The sequence below is a fragment of the Zingiber officinale genome, chromosome 1A (assembly GCF_018446385.1).
Source record: "Zingiber officinale cultivar Zhangliang chromosome 1A, Zo_v1.1, whole genome shotgun sequence".
Classification (NCBI taxonomy): Eukaryota; Viridiplantae; Streptophyta; class Magnoliopsida; order Zingiberales; family Zingiberaceae; genus Zingiber; species Zingiber officinale.
Window position 1 is genome coordinate 143,078,582 of NC_055987.1, and position 15,133 is coordinate 143,093,714.

General features: G+C 34.9%; 1 protein-coding gene across 1 annotated transcript; it reads left to right on the forward strand.

The window, feature by feature from the left end:
• The first annotated feature begins 10,324 nt into the window (after positions 1-10,324).
• Positions 10,325-15,133, forward strand: LOC122036833 (cyclin-dependent kinase inhibitor 5-like). Its single transcript, XM_042596256.1, has 3 exons — positions 10,325-11,349; positions 14,586-14,735; positions 14,821-15,133. Exons 1-3 carry the CDS (start codon positions 11,000-11,002, stop codon positions 14,891-14,893), a joined length of 573 nt encoding a protein of 190 aa, XP_042452190.1. The 5' UTR covers positions 10,325-10,999; the 3' UTR covers positions 14,894-15,133.

The following is a 15,133-nucleotide window of genomic DNA, read 5'->3' on the forward strand; positions in this document are numbered from 1 at the left end:
AATAAGTTACATCTAAGCTTGCAGAGAAATTCATACATGGTTGGAGAAGCACAACTTCAGAATCTAGATATTCAAACCCCACATCAACCAAAATGCAGAATAGCATATCATACATTTGAACATGAAAAATTAGGATGTGGGGTTTGAATGATCAACGACAATCCATAAATCTAACCTTATCTCCTAGATTACTCCAAAGAAGACAAGAAAGAAAACACACAAAATATTAAAGCAACAATCGGTTGTTATCTACAGAACTTTGGTGGCGGAGTATTATCATGTAGCACGATGAAGATAATAAGATGATTCAGAATATTAGAAATGAATCTGGAAAAATTCAGGATACCAAACTAACCCAGTGAAAATCAGATCATCAAACTAGTACCAATCAGAAAGGATGAGGAATTTCTTAAGAACTATCAAGGTCAGATAAAGTGCAGCTTGATTGTTTAAACTTGGTCAAGATTCATCAAGGTGGCATGAGATGCCAAGGAAAACTCAGAGATTGATTGACTAACTCTAGAAATTCAAACCTAAGTCAGTGATCCAATAAATAAACTATTTGTTTTACCTTAGTTACTTAAATTGAACTCTTGTAGGGTATTTAAAATCATCTTAGCAAATGATAATATTCAACAAAAAAAGAAACTTTTAGCTATATTTTGATTTAACATTATAGGAAGGAAAATAAGTTAAATTTGACTTTTCATTGTTACTAAAGGACCTTTAAATATTAGAGGGAAAAACAATCGCCTATAACAGGATAAAAGAAAGCAAAAGGAAGAGAAAGATGTGAAAGAAGAAGAGAGAAAATTCTGAGAAATGGGAATCAGGACAAGCATCAAGGTGTTATATCGTTAATTAATCGAATAATGGCATACTGGTCCTCCACCTCATTCAACATATTCTGAAAAATATTTATAGAATCGTGAAATAGAGCTAAGCTCTGAAAGGACAAGTGCATCTCTTATGCCGGCCATAATTCAACATGTTTGTTCAGTTATATCCCGAAGAAAAAAAAATTTAAAACCTGACCGAAAAATATGACCAAGTATATGATTATTTTGCAATTTTTTAGTGATTGAAAGATTGTTTGCATTATAATTTTCGACTCTCTTTTCAGTTTTCATATGGTTATTTCCTTGTCTATTATTTAAAAGTGAGTAAAGCCTAAAATGGTTATTTGATGATAATATAACAATTTTCCTAGTGATTGTGAAGAGCTGGGATTTCAATTAAACAGTACAGTTTGTTCAATAAAATTTATTAGTCAACCAAAAATAGTATGATACAACTGAATGAGCTATAAGGTTCAATATCTCTTATCTATCCACAATCTTATGCCAAATTCACATAATGACTATCTAGTGATAAGTAGGTGTCTGAAGCATCACCAAAATAGTATTCATTAAGAAAATTAATCTATTATTCAAAAAAAATAATTATAAAACATAAATAAATAAATGAAAATAATAAAATATTACACCATTTTTACTAGTTAATGCCAAGTTGCATGTTAACCATCTGAAGTTTTGTGGCAGATATTGATAGTGAATATGAATTCAGAAACATTAGTAATTTAAATTGAAAATCTTATTTAGACAGAGAACAACAAAAAATTATGTAGACAAATAACAAGCAGTATAAAATAATTTTCAAAACATCCACTAGAACATAATGAAATTTGTTAGTAAATACACTAAGATTTAAGTTGAATTGCTAGAGCAACTTGTATGACCAAACCATGAGCAGCATTTAAAATGGATCCCATGTCTAAAAAACTATCAACCTGAATAACATCAATGTAGCCATTTTGAGTTGCCTATAGTGATGTCTAAAAATAACAAATGCAGACAAATGAAATTTTTTGCAGAAGTGAAATTACATTCAAAAGAATGTGCTTGCTTTCCTCCAAATACAATTTCTATTGCCAATTTTGATTCTTTGAATTACTACAAAATGCAAGCATATGATAAATTTCTAGTTACACAATAATATTACATGCTTATTTAAATTCTTTCCCTTGAAATATAATATTCAACATCTGATAGAGTATTCATCCAATTGAAGACACTCGAGGAAAAAAATTCATAGGGGAAGTCTGTCTTTTCCACAACTTTGTATCATTCTATATAAACAAAATTTATCTCTATACAAATTCTGTTATTATCAATTTAATAGAGATGATGACATCACATCAATATAACATATTTGCATAGACAAAATCAACTTTGAAGCCCCAAATTCAAACAAGCTTGCAGTTGTAGACCATCAATAGGGAAAAGGGTCCTTTTTCTGGACTTCTCATCTGATCTTTGTAAGGGTAGTTTTTGTTGAGTCCAGACAGATAACACGAAGCGTGTAGAGATCAATCGGTGTGACATTACAAATGGCAATAAACCAATGATTTCTGAATTTTTTTTAGAAAAAAAAACCCAGCGAATAATATAACCAAGAGAAGAAGCAGAATTTACAAAACTTACATCTTTCCGCAGCCCAATTAATCTGCGCCATGCCTTCACCTCCAGGCGTTGATACCCGAAGAGATCAATGTAAGTTTCCGGTTGTCTTGACGCTTCACCACCATTCCATAAGAAACTCATCAGTTATCCAAGCAATGAACCGCAAAAAGGCAAAAATCAGATTGAAAAAAGGAACCAAAATTGACTTAATACCACCGCGTAGGAAAACTTCCAATCATTTTAAAAATGCAAACACTAATCTTTCATGACAATTGAGTTACTGATGTTTCCAACCTTCAGAACGCTGTCTCTTCCCTCATCGCCGTTTACAGTACCGCGACTAAAGGGAACGGCGAATTGAGATCGCCGAGGATGAGGAGGAGGAGGAGGAGTAAACTAGAATCGTGATGTATTGCAAGTAGAAAAGTAGGGAGGGAGTAGGGCTGTAAACAAGCTGTGCGTTTGTTTGTTAAACTTAGGTGGCGTTTGGTTTATGGGTTTGGGAATGAGGGAATGGATTCATTCTCAAACCTTGTGTTTGGTTAATAGGAATGAAATCAAGATTTTGGAATGAAACCCAAAAATTTGGGTATGGATGAAACCCACCCCCTCCCTTGGGTTTTGATGGAATAGGATTGTGAATTAAGTTTTAAACAAAAATATCCTTAGTATATTTGTTCAATTTTTTTTTAATTTCACACACTCTCTCTCATCATATTTTTTCTCTCCTTATTTTATCATCACATTTTCTCTCTCAAGATACTTTCTCTCTCCTCATTTTCTCTCTATATTCTATCCCATCATATACTCTCTCTCCTTATTTTCTCTCTCTTCATTCTCTTCTATCACACTTTCTCTCCCATTACACATTTTCTACTTATTTTTTCATCATACTTTCTCTCTCATTGTACTTTCTCTCTCATCATACTTTCTCTCTCCTCAATCTCTCTCAGCATACTCTCTCTCCTCATTTTCTCTCATCACACTTTCTCTCTCTTTATTCTCTCTCATCACACACTCTCTCTTTATTTTCTCTAATCACACTTTTTCTCTAATCATATTTTCTCTCTCCTAGTCTCGTATTTTCTCTCATCACACTTTCTCTCTCTTCATTTTTTCCATCATTCTTTCTCTCTCAACCCACTTTCTCTCTCCTTAGACTCTCATTTTCTCTCATCATACTTTCTCTCTCTTTATTTTTTCCATCACTCTTTCTCTCTCAACCCACTTTCTCTCTCATCATACTTTCTCTCTCCTCACTCTTTCATTTTCTCTCATAATACTTTCTCTCTGTTTATTTTTTCCCATCACTCTTTCTCTCTCATCATACCTTTTCTCTTCTCAATCTATCCTATCATGCACTCTCTCCTCATTTTCTCTGATCATACTTTCTCTCTCATCATTTTCTCTCATCATATGTTTCTCTCACATTCAACTTTTTCTCCCACAATCAACTTTCTCTCCCATATAATTTTTTCTCTTATTTTCCTGTAAGGGTAAAAAAGGAAATTTAGGTTCATTCCGATTGAAAATATTTAACTAACCAAACATCATTTTTAAGAATGATACCCAAGCTCATACCCATTCCCATTCCATAATACTATGATACCCATTCTCATTCCGATTCCTAGGAGAGAACCAAACGCTCGTTTGATAAGTTAGCATAAGCAGCTTTTTACCGAAATATCTTCCATAGTTTCAAAATTATTATATCATAGTACCTACTTCTCATTTTATTCTTATCCTTAAATTAATTCGATTAAAAAAAAAATCAATCGACTGATATTTTTTCCAGTCGAATCGATTTCATTCTGTGTATTTAGAAAAATCTGTTAGTCGATTTTGGCTCAAACCGGCTGATGGACTTAGAAACTTCGGAATGATATGAAACTAATTCTTATGTATTCTTCTAGTTCTCCTAATTATTAAAATACTATCAAACATTAATTTGACATAATATACTGAGAGCAGTGATTTTTTGAACACAAATTAATTTTTCGGACACATTCGTATTTGAAAAATCATTGTTCTCAATATATTGAGTCAAATTAATGTTTGATAGTATTTTAATAATCATGAGAACTAGATGAATACATATGAACTTATTTCATATCATTCTGAGGTCTTTAGATCCATCAGCCGATTTTAGTTGAAACCAGTTGATGGACCTAGAGACCTTAAAATGACATGAAATCAGTTCCTATATGTTCATCTAGTTCTCCTGATTGTAAAAATAAATCAAATATCAATTTGACGTAATATATTGAGAGCAATGCTTTTTTTGAAACTATAGCCGAATGAACCTAAATAAAATCAATATAGGTTCATTCAGCCAAAATCGATTGATGGGATTAGAGAGTTCGGAATGAAGAGAAACCAGATCCTATGAGTTCTTATGATTATATACATGCCCTCAAATATTAATTTGACACAATATATTGAGAGCAGTTATTTTTTTAACACAAATTAATTTTACTGATATATTCGTGTTTAAAAAATCAGTGCTCTCAATATATTCGGTCCAATTGATGTTTGATAACATTTTTACAATCAAGAAAACTAGACGAATACATAAGAGTTGTTTTATATCATTTCGAAATCTCTAGGTCCATCAGCCAATTTTGACTGAAACATTGATGAATTTTTTTCAAACACACAAAGAAATCGATTCGATTGGGAAAAAAATTTAGTCTATTGATTTTTTTTCCAGTTGAATTGATTTGAGGACGAGGGTAAAATGGGAAGTGGGGTACATGATTTAGTAATTTTGAAACTATAATATATAATTTGGATATTTTAGAAACTTATCTATTGGGTTCGATAAAAAACTGTAGCATAAGTTAGTCCGCTGACTCGAGCAGAATTTAAAATGAATTAAGTTTCAAATTTATATGATTTAATTTTTATGAGCTTAAGTTTAGTTAATTCAAATTTATTTATTTATTTTTAATTAACATGTTGATAAAAGTTTTTATTAATGAATATGATTTACAAACGTCATTTATTAACAAGCTGAACATATGTTTTATAAATGTCATTTATGAATATTAACAAGCTGAACATATGTTCAAGATTGTTTGTTTAGTATAATGAGTTGTTGAAGCTTATTTATTTACTTGATCTTATGTATTGAACAAATATAAATAAATTTTAGCAAACCAAATATTATTCACGAATGTTCAATCCATTTAGGGTCCTAAGAGGGAGATCAAAAACTCTTCCAGGCTTTTAGATGTTTTGGAGTTGTACACCGATTTTTCTTCAGCTAACGCCCTAAGCGGCCAGTACCATGTTTAATCTGAAGTGATGGGTTGTACTGACGAGTGCAGAACAACAACGTGAACACGCTTGAGACAAAATGAGTTTGTGCTCGATGATTTCTCTACAACGGTGACTCTTCTATTTTTTTTGGATAGATGAGATTGGGAGATATTTAATAGGTGGAATTCATAAATATTTAGTTGGAAAATATTTAATTGTAAAATTTAAGATATTTAAAGAATGAGATATTTAATTGATGATGTGGATATGAGGACCATAAAGTGTTAGTGGTTAACTTTGAGGTGTTAGTGGATTTTTTAGTATGTGTTAGGTATTAGCCTATAAACAGGATGTTTAATTATCAATGAAATAGTGTGTGAAAATTGATTTTATCCTTCTTGTGTCCTTGACTCTTTTATTATTTTTCTCATCAGTGGTACCCGAGTGAGATTTCGAAGAGAGTTATCTCTTCCAAAAGTTTTGTACAGCCGGTCATTCCTTGATTTGATGGTCATTATGACCATCGGAGCATGCTCATGAAGAATTTTTTAAGATCCAAAAAATATTGCTGAAAGATCTTAAAACAAAAGAATTATCTCTTCAAAGCTATTTATCGCTTAATCTGGGAAATCATTCTATGTAAGAATATCGTCAAAGATATCTGGGATTCTATGAAAAAAATACCAAGGTATGACAAGAGCGAAGAGGCAGCAACTTCAGGCATTTCATTCGGAATTCGAAATGCTCCGAATGAAATCAGGAAAATCAGTTTCAAATTATTTTGCAAGAACGATGACAATCATTAACAAAACGTGTATCCTTGGCGACAAGACAGAGAATGTTCTCACCATCGAAAAAATGTTTCGATCTATGACACCAAAATTAATTTTTGTTGAATGCGCCATTAAAGAAACAAATAATGTAAGTCTACTTTCAATTGAAGAATTACAAAGTTCATTATTAGTTCATGAACAGAAAATCAATTAATATGAAAAAGAGGAGCAAATATTGAAGGCTTTATTAGAAAATCATTCTACAATTGGTATAAGTGATAGAGGACAAGGAAGAGGTAGAAGTCAGGAAGAGGAGGTAGAAACAACAATGATCATGGGAACCAATAACAAAAACAACATCAGGAAAGCTATTTTCAAAGAAAAGATAGAGTATGTGGAGACCATTATTCTACAACTAATAAAATAAAGTCAGCAAACAAGAAGAAGAAGTGTCTCTTTTAATGGTATGTCATGAGAAAGAGAAAACTCAACAGAATATATGGTATTTAGATACAGGTTACAACAATCACATGTGTGGAGAGAAGGATACATTTTCAGACTTAGATGAATCTTTTTGCAGTTATGTCAAATTTGGCGACAACTCTACAACTTTATGGGAAAGGGAAAGGTAACCATACAAGAAAAAGGGGATTCTACCAATACTATTTCTAATGTTCCTTTTGTGTCAGATTTAAAAATTAATTTGCTTAGTGTGGGTCAATTACAAAAAAGGGATATGAAATTGCTATTAAAGAATAAGTTTGTTGATTCAAGATGTGAAGTTGAGTTTAATTGTGCAAGTTAACATGACAACAAATTGTATGTTTTTCCTTTATCTTCATACTATATCTCATTCATGTTTTTCAACAAAATTTTATGATGATGCATGGTTCTGACACTTTTTCTATGGATATCTAAATTTTGGTGGATTGAAAATATTAAAACAGAAGAATATGGTGATCGATCTTCCTTAAATTGCAACTCTTTCTGAAATTTTTGAAGAATGTATTATTAGCAAACAACACCGTAATCAATTCTCACAAAGAAAATCTTGGAGAGCAAAGGTGACATTGGACTTGTCCGTTCAGATATTTGCGGGCCAATAACACTGCATTATAATGGAGGTAATATGGATTATTTGTTGCAAGAAAAATCTGAAGCCTTTACAGCTTTCAAAAATTATAAAGTACTTATCGAGAAAGAAATTGACAACTCTATTAAAATTTTGTTTACAGATCGTGGTGGAAAATATAACTTACATGAATTTGTAAATTTTTATGAGAATCATGGAATCAAGAGGCAACTTACAACAGCTTACACACCCCAACAAAATGGTATATGTGAAAGGAAGAGCCTCACAATTATGAATATAGTGCGAAATCTTCTGACGACAAGTGGTATTCCTAAAAAATTTTGGTCTAATATTCAATAGAAGTCCCATATTATATGTTCAAAATATGACATTGGAGGAAACTTGGTGTGGAAGTAAACTTACTGTTGATCATTTTCAAATTTTTAGATGTATCGCTTATGCTCATATTCTAGATAAAAGGAGAAAGAAGCTAGATAGCAAAGGTGATAAATGCATTTTTTTTTGTATGAGTAATACATCAAAAGCTTATAGATTATATAATCTCTGCACTAAGAAAATCATTATAAGTCGTGATGTTATTTTTTGATGAAAAAGACACTTGGCCATGGAATCAAAATAGCTTTAAAAAAATTATCCCTGTATATTTTGGTGATGATGCGAAAGTACAATAGCCTATAGAGGATGAGCGACATGAGAAAGTCTCTCAAAATATTCCTATAGCATATTAAAGTCTAGTTGAAGCAGAATCACAAAGACCATAATGTGTTCAAAGAAGACTAACATGAATGTCTAATTATGAGGTGACTAGAATTGATCAAGGTGATTGGATTTGATCAAGGCGATGACCCTCTTACACATTTTGCTTTGTTTTCAAATTGTGGCCCTACTATTTTGAAGTAGCTATTAAAGAATCAAATGGAGAAAGGCTATGGATGATGAAATTATATCAATTAAAAAAAGTAATACATGAGAGTTATATGATCTTCCTAAAAGGCCAAAGACAATTTGTGCAAAGTGAGTTTACAAGACAAAGCTAAATTAACATAGTGAGATTAATAAGTACAAAGCACGTTTGGTGACAAAGGGCTATAAGCAAGAGTTTGGTGTTGGTTATAAAGAAGTTTTTACTCCTGTAGCAATGCATAATACAATTAGAGTGGTGATAGCTATGACAGTACAAAATTCATGGTCCATCTTTCAATTAAATGTAAAAATCATCATTCCTCCATGGAGATTTGAAAGAAGAGATATTTATCGATCAACCTTTGGGTTATGTGAAATTTGGTAATGAGCATAAAGTTTATAGATTAAAGAAAGCTCTATCTGGATTAAAATAAGCCCCATGGGTTTGATATAATCATATAGAAACTTATTTTTTTGAATGAAGGTTTTCAAAAATGTTCTTATGAACCTACTCTTTTTATTAAGATTGATAATGGAGGAAAAATATTGATAGTTTATTTATATGTAGATGACTTAATCTACACTGGAAATGTTTATATTTGGAGATTTAAAAAAAATCTATGATTAAAGAATTTGAAATGTCTGATCTTGATATGATGCATTATTTTCTTGGTATTGAAGTGGTGTAAGCTTTCATTAGAATTTTTATTTCTCAAAGAAGATACATGCAAAAAATTTTGGATAGGTTTTAAATGAAAGATTGTAATCCCGTTAATACTCCATCTGAATTTGGAGTGAAGTTACATAACAATATTGGAAGAAAGAAAGTTGATGCCACACTTTACAAATAGATTGTGAGGTGTTTAATATATTTGACGATAACAAGATCTGAAATTACAATAGCTAGTGGGGTGTTTTTAGTATCAGAAAAATGGATGTTATATAAGATTAATAAAACTTTTCCTCCTAACTTTGCCCTTGTTAAGCCTCGTAGATCAAAAACAATAACTCCAAGATGAATGTAATTATATTTTCTCATGTATTAAGTTTTTGCTATCTCTTCTATCATTAAACCAAGTTTCACTTCTCTACAAAATTTATTTTTTTATTTTTTGAATTTTTAATAAAATTTGTTACGTTGAAAGAATTGAATTAATATATTGGTATTATAACATCCACTCATATTAGTATAACACCATTCGAGTGTTATAATATCCATATATTAGCACTCTAATTGATCATCGAAGAGTTGTAAAAGTATAAAGAGAAGATGTTAGTGGAATGATAAATCTAAGCACATTGATAACTTGGATAGGCTTTCGGGCTGTTTGGACGGGTTCCGTAGTACTTCTTAATTTATTCTGCTAGCTGAGGTAGAAAAATTCAGTCAACCAAGTTGATCGTTTGCAAATTAATTGGTTTGAAAAAGTTAATTATCTGAATTAAAATAATATAGACGAAAGTCTGGATTTTAAATTTTTTAAATTTAGAAAAATAATGCCAGGCAAAATATATTTTTTAAAAAAATTGCTTGCGCGTACTCCAATGGCATGGCCCCTGTGATCGTCAGAGTACTGTCTTAATTTTCCGATTCAAAAGGGCCGAAAAAAAAAACAAAGAGTCATGTATATCATTACTGCATCAAATCTAATTCACAAGGTAAAAAAACGGCTGCTGCTCATGCGCACCGTGCCCTTCATGCGAAAACAATACATAGGATTCCTTTTGGAAGGGCACGCCATCCTGCATAAGGTGGATCTTCGGAAAAGAAAAGAAAAGCTGGCACTTTTGCATAGACTTTGTGAACACAGAATGACAGAAACGAAACATAGGCAAGAGTTCAATTGATCTCCTGAAGCTTGTATTATTTAATGCGCAGATGGGTATTGTAATCCATTGCGAAAGTGATGGCCTTTGTTTGTGTTCGTCAGTATCGCGTTGAGGTGACACTCCCACGAGGGAATTAAGTACGTAGGAGTTCACGTGGGGATTGTTATGAAAAATACCATTTAGTTTTTTACAGCCTTGAGATGAACTTAGTTGGACAGGCAAGCAGACGAAGATCAGCAAACGCAGTTCCACTTGATTCTTCCAAAAATAACTTCCGAAGTGAGGAGATGAGGAAAGAGAAAAGGCCAGAGGGTGTTGGTTCTTGCAGTGAATCTCTCTGTTAATGCTTTTGGTCTTTTGGGAAGAGAATCCAAGGCTTTGGACGTCGAGCCAGTTCTTCCAGCTTTCATAAAATGTATTTCCTGAAATCACTGATGAATTGTAAAGTAAAATGATCGCCTTCAAGTAAATAAACCTACCACGTATCCAAGTTGAGGAACGAATAGTGCAGTTTTAAAAGCAAGTTTCTCTCTTTTTCTCCCTGCAAAATTACCTTTTGTTTTCCTTTTCAATTCTCCTCTCGCCTACTTTTCCTCCTCCCCATCCCCGGTGGCTTGGACAGAGACGCCACGGGGAGGTCTACGAGGAAAGATAAGCTCTCCGGCGAGGTATCGCTCATGGAGGTTTCCCACCATAGGGCCGCCCACGGGGGTTGTACACGAGACCGGAGCCTAGCGCCCTCCGCCACGGTGGACTCATCGCTGGCTTACCTCGAGCTCCGGAGCCGCCGCCTCTCCAAGCTCCCTCTTCCATCAGCTGACTCACGCGAGATTTCTACTAAATCCCATCGTTCTAAAGCTACTAGCTTGGAGCGAGCTAACCGAAGTCTGAGGAAGGGTTCAGAGTCGATCACCGCCTCCGACAAGCGCGAGGAAGCAGGGGAAGCAACAGAGGCAGAAGTCGATGCGGTGCCGGACTTGGAAGTGTCGTTTGCGGAGAACATTCATAGTGTCCAAGACACTGAAAGGTGAGATTTTGCAGTTTTTTTTTTTTTTACATATAATATTCAATGATTATCGCCATATATATTTGGTCCATTTAGCATCTTTTAATTGGTTATTTTTAGATGCTCGAAGCGAATAGTTTCCTCTGTTCTTCCCTGCATTGTTGTTCATCTTTATTTTTCTCCCTTCACAGCTCCTAGTGCTTTTGGTTGCGAAATTCCTAGAAAGCCGACACCTTTTTTTTACGAGAAACACTTGTTGTCTAGGAAGCACCTTACAATTTCTTGATGACAACGTGATCTATGGGCATAACTTTCATGCCGAGAGGAGAGGTGAGTTTGTGCTTCGAGGAGCTCTTCCTCATCTACCCCACGGAAAGCTAGCAGTGAGGACTCAGTGCTGCTCAAGCTGAGCGACTGTAGCTCGAAAATAAGTCTGCCCAGAACTGGGTCAATGCGAGATTCTTGCACAGACTGGAGGGCAAATCCCTCACTCCCTCCTCATTGCGAGTGCATGGCGATGGAAAGGTCAAGCGGTACGGGTGAGGGAGTGCTGTCGAAGGCTACGAGTGAGTGTTCGGTGTGGGAGAGAGACGGACGAGCATTTCGTGAGGATGAGCGGTTGGAGGCTGTGGGAACGACAGATTTGCTTTCCGCTCCTCTCTCTTCTCCCATCTCTCTTGCAGTAAACATTGGCCTAAAAGAATTTGTGTGAAAAGGCATAGTTGACCCTATCATTTTTGCCTACCGTTTCTGTCCTATCGTTTGCCATGACTAGTTTTGGATGCCTTATGACACATCTTCTCTATCATATTAGGTAATTTTGATTATATACATTAAGAATAAAAAAAATATCCTGTTACTTTGAAAGGTCAGTTTACTCACGACAATTATAGGGTCTCAACAATTATACTTGAAACGGTTGTATTTGCAAACATGTGGATATTACACCCTTTTTTGAGAATTACAGGGTTACATAATGATATTAATGTGCTTAATAAATCATCATTATTCAATAATGTTCTACAAGGAAACATGCCAAAGGTTTATTTTACAATAAATGACACAATATATAAAAGCGTATGAGGGTTGTGAGTGATTCCAAAAGTAATAAGGGTCGATAGTCAAGCTGATGTGGCAAGTTAAAGTCAACGCGAGATGGTAGTCAAAGTTAGGGTGTATGTAGCCAAACGAACCACCTCCAACGGACATATAGGGCTCAACACCCTACTTCTCAGGGACAAAACTCCCAACACAAGCCCGAACGACCCTAGAGCTAGGCGGACATATGGGGCTAAGCTCCCCACTTTTCATGCACAAGGCTCCCAGCATAAACTTGGGTGACCCTAGAGTTAATCGAACATACAAGGCTCAACTCTCCACTTCTCATAAGCAAAACTCTCAGTATAAACTCGAGCAGCCCTAGAGCCGATCGGACATACTAGGCTCAGCTCTCCACTCTCATGGGCAAGACTCTCAGCATAAACTCAGACGACCCTTGAGTCAGCTGGACATACAGGGCATGACTCCCCATTTCTCATAGACATGACTCCTAGCATAAAATCGGGCGACCCTAGAGCCGCCCGAACATACAGGGCTCAGCTCCCTATTTCTCATGGGCAAGACTCCCAGTATAAACTTGGGTGGTCTTAGAGCCGATCGGGCATACGAGGCTCAGCTTCCTACTCTCATGGGCAAGGCTTCCAGCATAAACCGGGACGACCCTACAACCAGTCGGGCATACGGGGCACAACTCTCCACTTCTCATAGGCACGACTCACAGCATAAACCCTGGGTGGCCCTAGATCCGACCAGACCTTTGAGGCTTAGGATCTCTACTTCTCATGTGTATAACTCCTACCATAAATCCGGACGACCCTAGATCTGGCCAGATCTAGGAGGCTCAGTTCCCCACTTCTCATGGGCACGACTCCGAGCATGAACCCGGACAGACACATCACCTATCGGGCTCCCTCTTGGAGACAACATTGTCAGAAAATTACAACAACCTGTCAAAGAATAGTGGCTGCTCACTAAAGAATATTCCATTACTTTGACATATACCCACAATGAAACCTTCCTTCGCTTAGGGAAAGGTTGTTATACATCCTCGATCACCTAACATATTCTGACATCGGATATTTTCTATCACCTCATTATTGTGGAGGTTATTAGAGATGGTATAAAAAGGGGTTCTCTTCATTGGCCAAGTATGCACACACACGCACGCATCTACACTACTGTTCATCTTTTTCCCATATTGTTCGTCGGACTACTATTCTGACTTAGCGTCAGAGTACCTGCACCAAGGCCTCCTCATTGGTTCTCGCTCTAAAACCCTGTTTGTTCTCTCGGTGGTGTGTCCAGATCCATGGTTTCTAGATCTTGATCCCTCTTCTATCAACATTCCAGCCACCTCACTGGTCGTTCATCTACTTAGCTTCTGGACGAGATTAGGGTACTATTTAATTTATGAGATTTACACAAAATGGACTACTTTTGCCCAGAGTTTTCCATACCCATAGGATTCCAAGAGAAAGACATTTAAGCAAAGATAAGAAATTGTAAGAAAGGACGCCGAGTGAGTATTTAGGGTGTTCCAATCTTGTTGGGCAATGATAAAAAGTCCAAGACGATTTTAGTACAAGAACTTGAAGAATATTATATATACATATATTATTTTGCACAATATGATTATTGAAGATAAGGAGATGTATAGTTAATTAGTCAAATGGTGAAGAAGATTCTCCAATAGAGATATTTTAGAATTTTATCCTAGAGTTTAAAAAATATTTTCGGAGAAATTGCAAGGTACTTGATAATTAAGCATATCATGCCGACTTGATTAAATATATTTGGACACGCTAGTGCAATCAGTAAAAAATATTAATTTTTATAAATTTTTTATAATAATTTATTATTTAAGGTTGTATTTCTTTTAAAATTTATAATTTTTCAATGTTACCTTTTAACAAATTATGTGATATACGAGTAGTCTATTAACAAATAATTGAGATTTTTTTTTATATTTAAAGATATGTGAATTATTAAGTGTGAGACTTATAAAAAAAATGTTATAGGAAGATTTTTCTAGGTAAGAGAATAGCGAGATTTTTTAGTAAGGATGTGGCACGTAAAAAAATATAAAATCTAACTTTGGTGTTTTTCCATTGAAGATGACCAAACAATAATTGTATCTTTCTCAATCTCATTGATGATCAATAATAAATTCATATCTCAGCGGGTTTACTTTTTCTTAGGAGCTCCAGGATCATAAGAACTCAAGGTTCTACAGCCAGACCTACCACTTCAGCTTTGCATACCGTGTGCCAGCGCTTTCCGACGCAGCAAGACATGGACGAGTTCTTTGCTAACATCGAGCAGCATCACCAACGAAATCTAAAAGAGAAGTATATATGATTCTCCTCTTCACTGATTTTAGTATCTCAACGCCATTCTGTAGACCCTTACTGTCTTCATCATACGATATTCCAGGTACAATTTTGACTTTGTTAATGAGAACCCGCTCCCTGGCCGGTACGAGTGGGTGAGACCCGACTGCTTTTAGTTATCGGATCTTCTTCACTGCCGCTTTTTCTGGAACTCAGATGACTGTCTGATGTTGTTCCACTTCCAGTCTTCTTTGTTTGATTCGATGATCGATTGAAGTTCGCTTGTTCAATGTGAAGGTATGCATGCATCTTATAGAGCTGGCGAAACATGTTGGAAAAAGATTTGGTCAGCATGAGAACATGTTGTGTGTTGAATGCTCATGTTGAATCTCTGTTAATTGATCCCTGTTTTGTCA